The following is a 14,952-nucleotide window of genomic DNA, read 5'->3' as shown; positions in this document are numbered from 1 at the left end:
AGTGAGACAACATGATACCCAAGATAAAGAAGAACAATGTAATATAAATTCATATAATGTTTGAAACCTATTACCAAGGGCTCTTTCCTGTAATTTGCAGATGCATAATAAATAATCTCGATTCACATCCATATTTCTTGTTAAAAACATGCCATTATTTACACTGCATTATCAAATAGGCTATGAGTAATTGCTGCATCTCCACTGAGCCGATTACATATAAGCAGAGTGAGAAGCATCATACTTTTTGCAAATCAATTTGTCAGCAGTTTCTGTGAGGGTGTAAATACCTACTTCCAACCTACTATATTTGAGAATTTACAAGACTTAATTCACCAATGTGAAAATAAAACTTGGCGTCTTGTGGGAACATTTCTGTTTACACATTCTTTATGGACAAACATAAAAACTTGAGACATAAATGCCATGGATTGTAATCTGAAAGTTGACACACAAATCTTCAAGTTTAATGCATTCTCACTTTCAGTGCCTGCCATATCCAATTTGGCCAGCATCAACTTAGTATTCTGTATGAGCAATGACAGGATTTTAATGCTTCAGAAATTAACCCCCAGATCCATGAAATCTGATTTCTACAGTTTAAGTTACCTAATGTCCAATACTATGAATAACAACAGCATGCCAAAGATTTGAATCACTAAAACAACCTCGATAGCAAGGACGTTCGTTTTCATCTTATTGGAAGAATTTATTTCTTCAAACAAAAATTTAAATATTTTGTGGCATGCCCTAGCCAAATCTCTCTGATAAATCCCTGCATAAATCGTAAAGATAATTCCGATTAAATCATGGAAAAAAAGACAACTCTTCATGACAGAATTCTGATATCTTGCTATATGTGTATGAATCATCAATATTTTTTTACATTCATCTGGAATGTTAAATGGAAGAGAAAAAATCTAGAGCAGTTTTTATATTTTCTAAGGAGGTAAAAGATGTAAACTGTTTGTCTCCAACTCACAAGATGCACTTGCTTCGAGCATATGTCTCAGATGGGAAAAGGTTTCAAATTGATCCAAGGCTATCAGATATCAGTGAAGAACTTATCATGTCAAGTGAAATTTTGGTTCTGATACTCATTTCATAAACTTCAAACAAAAAGGACATCTTTGATTATGCAGATATTGATTGAAAAGAACTTAAGACACAAATTATGTATCAAAAAGCTCTTTCTGGAGCAATTATTGCTTCCTGCTCTGGAGTTCCTTCACTTGCATGGAATATCGATTCTAGAATAATCGTATTTCCAAGGCACAGTCTTTACTGGTGTGAGTCATGTTACTGTCTCTGAGGGAAATTAGCTGAATTTCGCAGACAAACATTGATTTTTTGGTCTCTTGGTACCACCCTTGCATGTCTGGTTTTCAGCTGTTATCACAATTTTGGGCACTGACTCTAAGTGCCCATACAACAGTGTAGGCGGAATGCTGCAGCAAGTTGATGAAAAATTATGCAAACAACAGGAGCAAAAAACATATTGTAATTCTATCTCTTGTACTAAATCACAAATGAGGTACTTAACAACGTAAGAAGTGTTTTTTTTTTATATACAAATTTACAGCATAATTTGATAGAAATGCAAAAGATTGAAAATGAAATTTCAAAGAAGACTTACCCTAGTCAAGTGCACATTATGAGATTGCCAGACTACTCTCTCTCCACCCTGAAAAAGAAACAAGTGCATTTATTCTCTTTAATGCCATCAATCTGAAAAAGTGTGCTAACTTTTAATAGGACTGGATAGAATGACTTTGATAAAACTTAAATATGTCGTATTTGTATGGATATAAATAAAATACTGATTCAATACTTTTACTGTGACAAAAACAACATTAGTACAACATGGCACTAAAATTTCCCACTTAGCTGTTAAAACTCCCTTTTATCAGAATAAAAAATCCCCTTCTATCAAATAAGCTTAAGCTATGCTTGACCCCCCCCCCTTTTCATAATCCTACTACTGTATATTATTAGTGATTTACAAAGTTGACATATGCATTAAAACATTTCTGCACTGTATTCAAACTATTTGAAGAGCACTTAAGTTTCTTTAAATTAAAGTAACACTTATAATGTTACATTTCTGCTAGACAAGATAAGAGAAGTTGGTATTACATATGTTAGGGAAAACACAACTCTCCTGTCATAATCTCATCAGAAGAAAAACACTAAGTAAAGAAATTTATTATTCAATGTTATCCGTCATGGTGAAAATGTGGTTAACGATATCTGATACCTTTCACCAGCTCAATCTGATTATCCCCAATTTGTTCAAAATATAAATTTGCAAACAAACCCAATGAATGCTGTGCCCCAACTTAAAAAGAATGAAACCTTCATATTTGGTCAAGAACAATTTTTATGTACTTCAAAAAGCATCCATCAATATTTTTTCTGTATTTATTACTGCTTAGTCAGCAGAATCCACATTGACAGAAACAACAAAAAACACTGAAAAATTCTCACATTCACCATACCTGATTGCCACGATTCAGATAGTCTGTGATAAGATTACACAGCTTAAACTTCATATCGACTTCTCAAGTCAACAGTAAAGCAATCTCCTGGCCATAGGAAGATACTGTGTCTGATATTCGAAATTACTGATTGCACAATTCCAACGAAAGACAACTGTTCAACTGCTGGGCATTATCCAAGATCACTTGCTTCAACTGTCACTTAGCCTATGATCAGCACAGCGGTGACTCTGGTTTAGTCACATGACCAATCAGATTGGGACTTGTGCAGTCATGTGACCAGCAAGTCAATTCCAGATTCATGTTGGACGACTAGAGGGATTAAGATGACAAATCAACAATAACAATAACATCAGCTATAAGGTCTCTGTTTTCAATCCATATCTTCAAATTTCTCCGAGTTTTGAATATTGCAAAAAGATGGAAGCATCATCCTCATTCAAGGAAGCAATAGAAATCAACAAGATTCAAAGCAGCTAAAACAGTAACATCTCAATCAGTCAAAGTTACAACCTCTCCACATAAAAGCTTGAATGCACTGAATACCGGAGATTAAAAAAAGAGGGACTGAAGCAGCAACAGAAGCACTAATAGTTATCATGTCTGTGCCGCTGCTAATCCAGGTTTTAACAAGACATCATGCAATCTCTTCCATTACTGACCAAGGAGACAACAGTAACAATCAAGTCAGCAATCAAAAACAAGACTGGCAATATTTCTGTCAGTACATGCAGTATAACTCCTCCGCACTTTGACTAAGCAAACAAAGTGTTAACAAAAAACCAAGGGTTTCGTTGCAAATTACACCTCCTGATGTCCCCTTGATCCATCCTCTTCTAGATTGTTAATTCCCTAATTAATTAACCTGTAACCTCTGAGGTGAGACTTTGCTGTCAGATAACATTAATCAACAGTAATAATCAGGAAAACAATTCATTAGGCACGAAAACTTCACATGCAAGCCATGCACCTGAACAAGTTTAAGCCTGACTTTGCCAACCACACCAGCTTTGTTATTAATAAGTCATAATCCAAATCAGCTATCCGTCAAGTAATCAAAAGTGATAAAAATATCCAACGTCATAATGAAAGGTACAATACTGTGACAGTCCCTTTCATTAAACAGTCCACCTACTATAAATCACCAAACCACAGCAACAAAAATCCCAACAGTTGACGGCAGAGAAACGAGTGGGAAACTGAGGGAGGTAACCCACCACGCTGATCTAAATTAGGGTCACAAAACATTCCCAAACATGTCTGGGCCAGCAGCAAAACAGAAATGTCAGTGGGCCGAATTGTTGATATAAGGATTGTGATTGGTAGATGAGGCATGGCATAATGTTACTACTATTTGACCCAATTCCATTTGTAAGAATTCATGAAGATTCCCATGATGTCATTGCTAAATATACTCATCTATATATCTCACTTCATTCATGACCCAAGGGGTGGAGTGGTAATCAAATTCCAATAACATGTGAAGTGGCTTAACCTGCCACATGGCTTATCTGAACTGTTAACCCAGCTTTGAAGTTCTTTATTCTATTGGTGACTATAATACCAACATTTTGTTACTGTTAGACACCTTTATTTATTTTTGCATCTCTCGTATTCCCTAGTCAGAAGAAACAGACCTTTTGTTTTTTTTTAACCTTGTTTTTAAGTCCAATATTTAAAGATGATCATGTCTGTTATTTGTACTAACTTTTGGTCAAAAGAACGAATAAGTGTCCCATTGTTCCAACCCTCAATTAAAACTGCCACTGAGTTTCTTTGATGCTAGAGAAAGGTTTTTCTCATATCCCAACTGCACCAGAGAGATTTGAGGAAGTTTCATGTAAGACATATCTCTTAAATAATGAAACAGCAAAAGTTTAACTATCTCTTTACTTTATCAGTTGTCATTCACATGCCTCAAGCAGTTATGTCAGTGAGCTTCTAGAGTATTTTCATCTATGATCACTTACCCTAATTTTCAACAGCCACAAATCATGTCAATTTTTTAAAGCACAAAGACCATAAGGGTGTTTCCGTTAAAATCACCTCTCAAACTGTCATGGTGGCAATTCAAGTTTACACCAAAAGAGTGTAATTCAAAACCTGTGTGCCAAAGTTCTTCTGCCACTCTACCTGTGTATGAAACTGGACATTTTTGCTAAGTACTATGAACACAATACTGGAAGAGGCCCTCCTTACTAAACACAGTGACATGGTCAGGGTAGCATGAAAGGTCACCTAAATCTAAAGCCCTACACCAAACAGACAAATGGCACAAAAACTGCTTGAAATTCATGGGACATGAGAATAGTGCCAATCTCCTTTCTACAAACAAAAGTAAAAACTTATATATAGAGAGAAGAGTTTACTCACCTCTACCCATGCCTCTCTCTCCCTAATACGTTTGGTCAATATGGTACAAAAATTGTCATAGAGAAAAGTAGTTTTTGAGTGCAACATTTCTCCCCAAACACCCTTTTCTCAAATCCCCTCAAAGTTTCAACCTCATGTAATAGTTCATGATTTCAAAAAAGCCAGTAAAAGCTCCAAGTTGAACATCTGTATGCCTGTCTACACTACAGGTGTGCAGTGTATGTTTAATGCCTGTACACGTTTTTTTCTTCCTAACCTCTAACCGGCCCCTCTCAAAACACATTCTTACATAGTTTAAATATTTGTCTTTTCACTGTCATGACATACTTCCATCCAGTTTCCTGATTTATTTGTCTCATTGTGCCTCTTACACCACTGTGGACACAATCAAACTTATCTCTGCTGATATTCTTTTTCAAACACGCCACTCAGGTATGCACCTTAAATAACATCCCCCAACAAAATAACAAACACGAGATTCTATTCAGCATTATTATTGTGAAAAAAGGTACCTAACAATCATTCAACGAAAAGATCATGAATAAAGATTTCACCTGAGTAAATGTATTCCTGTATCTTAAGGTAGAAAAACACCTCACTTGAAAGTGCACAACAAAGCTTTTCACCTTAATCAACAACGGAATGCCTCAATTTAATGACTAATGAGTTCAATTTTGTTTAAATAAAGGGGTGAGTAATCTTTGGCTCAAAATAAGGTGCAATGGCTGTCAGTTGTCAAGCCATTTTTTCATTCCTATTAAAAGTAAGTTCAATATAAGTTTCAAATTCTATTTTCTATAGTAACACAGCAGTCCAATTTTACATACCAGAGGTGTTTCAAAGGCAACCATCCTGCTTCATGATGACTGGTAAAATAGTTTCCAAACATGTTCAGAATATGTCATATATTACAAAGGCAGATGCTTCTAAATTCCTAATCCAAGTGCAGTTTTTTTAGCAGCAGCAGGTGGGGTTTTTAATGTCACAGTTAAATATTCATCACTTAAATGTAGAACAGGCAGCTTGAAATAATTAACATGGCAAATCTGTCAAACCATGTTAAATGTCTCGAAAATTCCAAAAACAAAATAAAAATAGTTTTTTTTGGGGGGCAATGAACATTAAATGCATAATCAAAGCTTTTGTGTTGAACAAATTTATATCATGGTCATTCATTGGGCCTCATAAATATAAACCAACACCCTGTATATTAACATTATACATAGTAGAACAAACATGTTTAAACACCTTCACAAATACCTTACGGTGATATAACAAACACACCTACGGGAAATATAAAAGTATTCCTATATACCTGGTAGCAAGTAATAAAATATATCCAATCAAGAAGCAACGTAAATTTCAAATCAGAGAGCAAATTTTTTAATTTGAACTAACCGTTATCATCGCAGCACCTTGCTAGAAGGAATATCTTGAAAGGCATCTAACTAGTAAGAATGATAAACATGTCTCCATCTCCACATTAATTCCCATTAATACTACTATCTTCCACTCCCAAAACAAATACCATAGCAAAGTTACTTACTAAAATCTCTTGGCTTTCATACAGCAGGTTGGTGTTCTTAAGGTATAAGGAAGACATTCACACCCCTGACGAGTCCAGTGCTTCAATATAATTTCCCTAGCTAATTTACCCACAAACTGAATCACAACGTCCTGGTGTAATGGGCTACTTCAAAGTCAGTTCCCAGCCCCCATTAGTAGTGTCGCAGAGCACTGAAGGCACCCATTTGTGAACATGCAGAAAATGACCTAGTTTGGCAGCTGTGGTTAGAAGGAAAACATATATCTCCACCACAAGACACTACTATATGCATGAGTGTCATAACTGAAAGGATGGGTGTACAGTGTCACTCAAGGCACCACTGGCACACTGGCAAGTGGTGTGCAATAAAAAAGGTTACCATTACTCAACAGGCAAGTGGAATATATATATTGCAGATTGTTGAACATGAAGGGATAATAACACATTGCAATATAAGAGTAAAGTTTTGCATTAAAAAAATCTTCCAAAAAAAATATTTGGTTTCATTTTTTAATAGCAAATATGCACTTGCCCTGTTTATCAGGAGTTTGTACGTTTTATATTTAAACTTCAAACAATGTCACTGGTAAATTTATTAAGCAAAAAAAGGAAAACTGTAAGTCCATTGTAGACAGCAAAATTAAAGAAAATATCTGAATTTCAATCAGCAGCAATGCAAATTATTAGTGCACTCCTCAACTAGTCATTCAACTCTAATTATCTCCAGCAGATGGCACCAGCTATCAGGGTAAAGTTAACCACTCAGCAGATCTGATAGCACACCAGAAACAATACCCTAATCCTCATCAGTAGGAGAGGTATAACTTGCTGCAGTGCTAAATAAACAAACTTATCAAATATAGGACCTTATATAACCTTTTTTTAAGGTTTGATGGATTCATTTGAGAAAAAAAGTCTTTAGTGTGTAACACTACCAAACCAGTTTGAGCAAGTGTTTACATCAACAAAACCCTTCCAAAGTTTGATACAAACTTCAATCCTGTTTATTTTACACTGACATCAGGGTCAAAACTTGATCTCAAAGCAACACACAGTGTAACCATGAAGAAAAGCACAAGTGGCTGAGGTAGTGGAAACACAAGCATGTACAATATGTACCAGGGTTTGGCACCAGTTGAACATATATATTCACAAGAATGTGAGAGCACCGCTGGTAATATATATCAACACACAATGAATTAACTTCATTCCCCACATTCCATTTTAGGTGTTTAAGTAATTATAAGTTTCCAATGCAAATCAGACTCTCACAATGAAGTTGCAAATCTTCAAAGAAAGGTTAGTCTTATAGATGGCTGATGTACGTCTTCTTGCGTAATTATCAATACACAGACATTTTAATAAGAAATACACACACAATCAAAAAAATGTCCCATTACTCACTCCTTGAAACAAACACAACAAGGACAATATTGATCTAAAAATATAAAAACTCGAGTCTCTTCTCCCCTTACACAGTTCAAGCTGAGAAAATTTCACACAGATGAAGCTATACTACTTCTGAACAAAGCATACCTTTGGTCGTCTTCTAGATCTTGGCAAGGACATTCCCAGTAATTCCAGTTAAAGTTAGTTTTTCCCAACTGAGCTTCTACTAACCAAGTATGAACCACCACTGGAGTCTGTACTATGTTCTAGCTACAGAATCTGGTTCCAATTTGACAGCAGTCAACTGTTTATACATTCTTGCTGGATACTGCTATCACATGAGCTACAATTACTTTGAGATCAGTAGGGGGGTTAGGTTGCCATATTTGCCTCAACCAAATTCTCTTACAACAGGAGGTTTAGTCATTAAAGCAACACATTCTGTGGTGAAACCAGACAATTATCAGAATCATCACAGTGTGTTTCCATAGTTTTATATTTCCAATATCAACTGAAGAATCTAAAGTCTACACCTCCACCCTTTGCCCCATTTACTGTTTTTGTCTTGTGCGATCTGGTTTTGCTTGTAACCACTCCCCTTTGAATTATGGTAGCTACTTTTGCTCAAAATGAAAAACAATGCACAGGCACTAAGTTTAAACCACAAGCTCATTGGCCATATCAGAAAAAAAATGGGAGGAAGTTTCAAAGTTCAACAGGAGGGCTGTGTTATCTGAAGTAGTGTATCTGATGGACCAACATCCAACTTTTTCCACTTCTTGCCACGCTTTTTGAATTCTGAAACTACCGGTGTGACAGACAGGCTGTGATAAAGTCACGACAGGTTGTTTCCCTGAAGCATACCCTAAGAATTTATTACAAATCTGATAAAAATTTGCCAGAGCTAGACTCAATATCTAGCACCAATATCTAATTAATAATGTTCAGTGTTAATTAAAATAAATACTATCTTGCCAAACATAAATGCAAGCAGGTGCAGCTACTCCTTTATACAAGTTTTATATAGACCTAAACTATTTTATGTTCAAAGGAGCAAAAAATTCACTTTTTCATCAAAGTTAAATCTGATAAACACTTGAAAGTGTGCTTTTGAAAAAAGAGGCCACAGGATTTCACATGACAAGTTCAATTATGTTTTTTTCAGTAGATTGTGCTGTTTTTTACACATACCATTTTCTTGTGCCCGTTTTATTTCTCATACCAATGTAACACTCTCAACTTAACACTTCTCACTGCAATCCAATACAAGACCATTACATATTTATTTGCCTGTTATGTTTAATATAATTTTTCTTAAGATATAAAATAATTCTACCATGATTATGACATTACCATAGGGCACATGCCAGCCAAAAATAAATTTCAAAAATAATAATAACTGTAAAAATAATGAACCACAGAGCTATACACTTTTCCCAGGATCCTTAATATGCTCTTTCTCTCACATCAGAAATATAAAGTAGGTGTAATTTATAGTTATGTCATGCTTTGTTTGTCTAACCCTCAACTCACTCCACTTCAATACCTCCCACTTTATGTGCAGCCAGTGTGTGTTAGTTATAGAAGTAGTTGCTCTCTTAGCACCTTGCTTCACCTGCCTGGATGAATTAACCTGCACACACCTTTACATAGGCAAAGGGACATGCTCTGACCTATACTTAAATGACTAAGCTGTCCACCTTCTCTGTAGGGTGCTTATGGCTTTCAGACTGTCAGGAATCAACTTTGCAAGCTACTGTTTGTAGCTGATGACAGCTATACCTGTGCTTATACACCTGTTTAGTTCTAAAAAAGGTGGCAGATTTCTCGATAGCTTAACCAAACATTTTCCCCATTGCCTCCCTGCTTTAAACTTTGCACACAGTCCCACTTTTATGAAAAGCGTTAATAATAAAACGTGGGATTTACTGCGAAAGAGAGTCAAGGTCATGATAAATATACGTTTGCTAAAAGCACAAATCACGATTTTAAAAACATACTGCCAAGACCATTTCTACATTTCCCATACAAACATAAGTGCTCTTCAATGTTTCAAAGACCTTTTATCTTCTTAATTAATTTACTTCACAATAAGGATTACCCAAAATGATATCCTAGAAAATTGCCAAGAGAAATCTTGCATTATTTTTTCCAATTAGGTTTAAAAGAAATACTTGAACTTGTGTATGTATGAATGACAAAAACACGCTATCAAACACATTCAATAGTAAAAAGTAAAAAAAAAAAATTCATTTTGACTCACCTCCTCTACTTCAGATTCACTATCCATGGCCTTTAGTTTATCTATAACTCTTCTTGTTGGGGACTTACTTCTTTTTCTTTCCCCGGATGGGCTGGAGGGGGTTATGTTGAGGTCATCCCTGAAATAATACATGTAGTTATAGTTCTCGTACTGTTGATAGTACATGTTGCCTCTATTAATGGAGTGACCAGTCCCTTCCACTGCCTACACTCCACTATCACTCAGTGTTCAATGTACAGTTTATTCAGTGGTCAAGCTCACTGGGCACTGTCCACTGTATCACAGTCACTTCAGTTGGATATGTGTGTGTGTAGCTAAATGGTACACTTGAGATGATCCACGGGGCACCTTCCACTACTACTTGTGAATGGTCAAGAATTGGCCTTACACTGACCACAATGCATAACACTGTCTCCCTGACAAAACTACTGGGCATTCCACATAGTTGAAGCATTCCTCATATTTCACAAAATGGTCATGTTGAAGGACTCCATTACATAACCAATACAACAGATAAGATCTACAGGTTATAGAAAGAACTACCTAAAGGAGGCAACAGAGGAACTGGAAATTAAGAGCTTTCTTAAATCATTAAGATGCCTTGAAATTATGTCCCGGTCACTGACTATTCATTATTTAAATTGTATGCTAGAGTTAATGATTAATAGCAGGTTGCTGACCAGTGGGTTGGGTCAGTTCCTCTGTTTCTGATAGTCATGAGATGTGGTCAGGGACTGGACAGTTATTACTGACAGACATTTACATGGCCATCATTTTTCCCTCTATCGGTTCAGTACTAATTCTTTCCATGCCTATGCTGTATGACACATTTGTCAAGTCTTAATGATGATTGCCTGGACAACTGTTAGCATTGAGATAAACTTTTTAAAACTTTTTTTAAAATTATCCAAGAAAAGTACCAGAACTTCTACATGTTATCATTTTTGACTATTCTGAAAGAAATTTAACATGATGATATAACCTCAGCTTTGGGTCCTCTTCATTTCTCCATCTTCTCCACTCTCTTTTTAAAACCATATAATAATGACAGTGACTACCAATGATTATGTGACAACATAATAAGTTATATTCTCAGTATCATATAAAGTCATTCATGTTAAGGTGCATTTACAGTCCACTTGTGACAAAGTTACTTAGAACTTTATACTTTCAGTAGACTGAAATTTAGACCGATTAAGATTTCCACCAAAAGAGACATAATCTGATTCCATTTTGTCTTGCCAACTTCCTTTATGAATTGGTTAAAGGTGTTTGTATTGCCTTACCTTAGGGAAGTCTAGAAATCATAATCATTCTCTACTGTGATGGTTTGGTACTGAATTGAGCACTACAGATATCCTTTTTTTACTATGAGAAGTTAAGTTTTCTGTACTGCTTCAGTTTGAGAGATTGACAACTGGCTTTTACATAAGAAAGTCACCTAAATGGAGCCTTTACAGTGGACATGGTCAGTTTTAACCAGAATCATTTTGATTGGTCCATGAGGGGTTGTGAAAGGAATTAAAAACTTATTGTAATTACATGTGAAGACCAGTCAAACTGATGTGGTACAAAAACTAGTGTTCGATGTAAAAAGGGGCTTTTATGTGCCTTTAGACTCTGAAACTAGATCAAAGTCAGACAATCACATCGTATACATGTGAATGAGTCCCTATATAACATTGTTATCTCAGATTGTGGTCAGACTCCATCCACAGAGTCATCATGATAAACCGGCAGGTATGTGAAGTCCACTCCTAAAGCATTGTCTGAGATCTGTTAAATTGATATCAACACATGCTTCAATTACATAACAGTAATGCAACCCACTAAAAATAAAAGTGTTTAATCTTGAAATAATTGTCCCATGTTTGATATCAGTTTTAAAAATAAAAAAATTACAGAAAATAAAGGCATGTTCACACTGAGCATTATAATTAAGCAATATAGCTGCATCATTCTTTTGAGAGACTAACTTAATAACCTGGCTATTAGATAATAGAGCTAAGGAATAATGCTTGATGTGAAAAAGGCTTATTTTGTGCTTAATTCAACATCTGTTATTTTGTCACAGAGTGCTTTTTTATTTACTACTCCTTTAGGGTTTATCCCCAGATGTTAAAAGAAATACAATGCAAAATCTAAATAAAATCTGTACTTACTTCTCAAAGTTGCACAATCTTTCTCCTCTCTTTTACACACAGTGACAAAAACAACTGTTATTTAATGCATCTCCTTCTCTGCAAATGTCTGATTTTCTTAATATGCTTCTACCATGCAATATAACACTACCGTCACACATGCGTAGAACAAAATCCTTCTGTTTTGGCACATCTTTGTAAGCCAAGGACAACAACAAAAAAAAAAAAAAAAAAACATACACAAGGAACATGCTCAAACTAAGAAAGCAAATAATGGATCAAATCCACATAACGCTTACTGAAAATTGTGTGTTTTTAAACAGTTTCATAAACTTAAAAGTTATAAAATCTACCACCTCACCACAAACAGGTTAGACGTCTAGACCCATTCTCTGACAATTACTGCTTTCTCATTCCTAATTTAATACTATACATTATTTATTTATATTTAAGACCATTCAAATAAGTAGAAAAATGTTTTTTTTAGTTATTCTTCTGGCTTCAAATCATAATATATTCTACTGTCACCATCATTTTTCTTCCAGACAGTAAATCCCATCAGTTCTCTGTCCTGTTCCTGTCATAATATTGAAACTTTATTGTCCTGCAATTCATTCTTGCAAATGGTCATTAATTCACTTTATCTCACCATAGTTTCTTTTTTAAACTCTGTGGCAAACATGAAAATCATGACTTGAATACTAGATCTGTATGACTATAAAATAGATAAGTCCTAAAATGATGTTCTATCAGTTTTCTTCAAACTGTCTGCACGTTTTTTTTCTTCTTTTTTGATCTTCTTTGATGACTTGTAACTATTGAATTTTTACTCTGGAAACAAGATTATTGATACTCATTTTCAATTTATGGTGACTGTAACTCACTTAAGCAGACTGCCATTAGTATAAACACTCTATGTCAGTAGTCGGGATGCTTTCAAAATTTATCCTTACATTTAAAAATTCATTCTCATACACACACTGCCACAACTTCACATTTAATTACTAGTATGCGAAACATTACATCATTAACCTCCCATAATCTTAAGTTAAACCTTTACCAATAAGTTGCTGAAATATCAAATCAAAATTCAAGTCAAGTTTTATCAACCTCCAAAAGACTTCACTACACCAAACTACATGACACTCTGCTAGTCTGCCTCAGAGAACAAATCCTCACTTTCTTCAATGTGTTTTATACCTTCTTAAAAATTTACCTCAGTATTTCCAATTCAAGTCGGCCCTTGTCTGAAAGTTACTTCTGTTTGTCAGGGTCTGTTTACCAAATGGTCACACCTCCAACATGACAGGCAGCACAGCCAGACAAAAAAAGGCAAAAAAGAGTTCTGCATCTAAAGTGTATCTCTAGCTCTGCAGGTACCCTTATACACACATTGTTATTACCCCAGCTAAAATGGTAGTGTGTTTCCATTTACCTGAATCCTGTTGATTTTAGGTCAGACGGTAAATGCTGAGCTGAATAATAGAACCTCTTCATATATGAACTACATGCGGAAACCACTACCTCCATATACCAGTAAAAAGCCTAATATAGTGCCACCGAGTTCCGTCTCTTTAATCCAAGTCTGTTTTTCTTTTCATATTTATTTTTCTAAAGTAGAAATAGAAGACAACAATTCATTGTCAAGGTACCTTACTTAGTCTTTTAGACGTCTCTTCAGGATGTTAACTGATGTGGAATGGTTTGCATTAACTGTGCCTAGATAACAATGACAATGCTCCTCCTGTGTACCATTATCTATGAGGCACACTTTGCATACACTTTAAGTACCATTTATAAGTCACATCTCGACCCACCGTCAGTTAACAGTACTTCTTCAACACTCATATAATTACAGTAGTTCACTCTTCTTACTGCACAAGTCACAGATCAGAAAAAAAAACTTTCAGCCAGCACATGATCACTGTATTATATAACTCAGGGTAATATATAGTGTATTCTAATAAATATTTTAATAAAATAGATCCTAAAAGAGCATAATTGATTATTTATAGAAAGACTACTGTTTTGCACTGAGCAGTAGTTTATCTAGGATATAAAAGTGTGGTGTTTTAAAGGGGGGGGGGGGGCAAGCTGGTGTCTGTTATATATGGAGAGGGTCTATCTGTGTTACACAATGTAACTTAATATTGGAAATTTAGATGAATTAATGACAGTTCAAACCAAAACCATCAGGCAGGTTATGTTATATAGAACTATATGGCACCAATTTAACATCTGTCAAAATACACAGCTATGCAAAAAACACTTTCATATTACAAAAACAATGAGTAGATGTACAAACAAACATTATGTTTTTAAAAACACATCTGGAAAGCTGTTCATTTTTTATAAAGTGATTGTGTATTGTTTCCTTAAATTATGCCAAATTAGCTCTGCAGCCTCCAACTTGCTTCATGTCAAGCAAAACTGATCTCCCGTCCATAGTAATAAATTTCTAAAGAAGTTTCACAGTAAGCTCACCTGTTGCTAATTTTTTGAGCCTTCCCTGCTACACTCTCTAAACCTGCCAAAGCTCTGTCTCTCTCATCTTTCATCTCCTGGTAGTGGCGAATGGCTTGGTCCCTTTCCTCCATGGCACGGGCATTCTCTCGCAGCACCGCATCACGCTCTTTTAGAGCAAGTTCAAAACCAAGTTGCAGGGCCTGGGTAGGGGTTTTATCTTCTGATAACACGTCTGGAAAACAATTGAGTTATATAGATAAATGTGGAATGTTAATC

General features: G+C 35.3%; 1 protein-coding gene across 10 annotated transcripts in view; it reads right to left on the bottom strand.

Moving 5' to 3' along the window:
• Positions 1–14,952, bottom strand: part of LOC106170701 (tight junction protein ZO-1) — a 40,056-nt gene that overhangs the window by 18,656 nt on the left and 6,448 nt on the right. For 4 of the 10 annotated variants that reach the window (XM_024074729.2, XM_087006628.1, XM_087006627.1 and 1 more), the window contains exons 2-4: positions 14,695–14,908; positions 10,070–10,187; positions 1,637–1,684 (exon numbers count right to left, since the gene is read on the bottom strand). In XM_024074729.2, the coding sequence (XP_023930497.1) occupies positions 1,637–1,684; positions 10,070–10,187; positions 14,695–14,908 (380 nt within the window). Of the gene's footprint in view, positions 1–1,636; positions 1,685–2,498; positions 3,594–4,871; positions 5,065–6,417; positions 6,628–7,953; positions 8,126–10,069; positions 10,188–11,355; positions 11,375–13,426; positions 13,583–14,694; positions 14,909–14,952 lie in introns of those variants that run through there. The other 6 variants (XM_087006635.1, XM_087006636.1, XM_087006634.1 and 3 more) reach the window with 6 other exon arrangements.

The sequence above is a fragment of the Lingula anatina genome, chromosome 2 (genome assembly GCF_051362555.1).
Source record: "Lingula anatina isolate TDL-2025a chromosome 2, LinAna3.0, whole genome shotgun sequence".
Taxonomy (NCBI): Eukaryota; Metazoa; Brachiopoda; class Lingulata; order Lingulida; family Lingulidae; genus Lingula; species Lingula anatina.
This window is presented reverse-complemented; position numbering and strand designations above follow the sequence as displayed.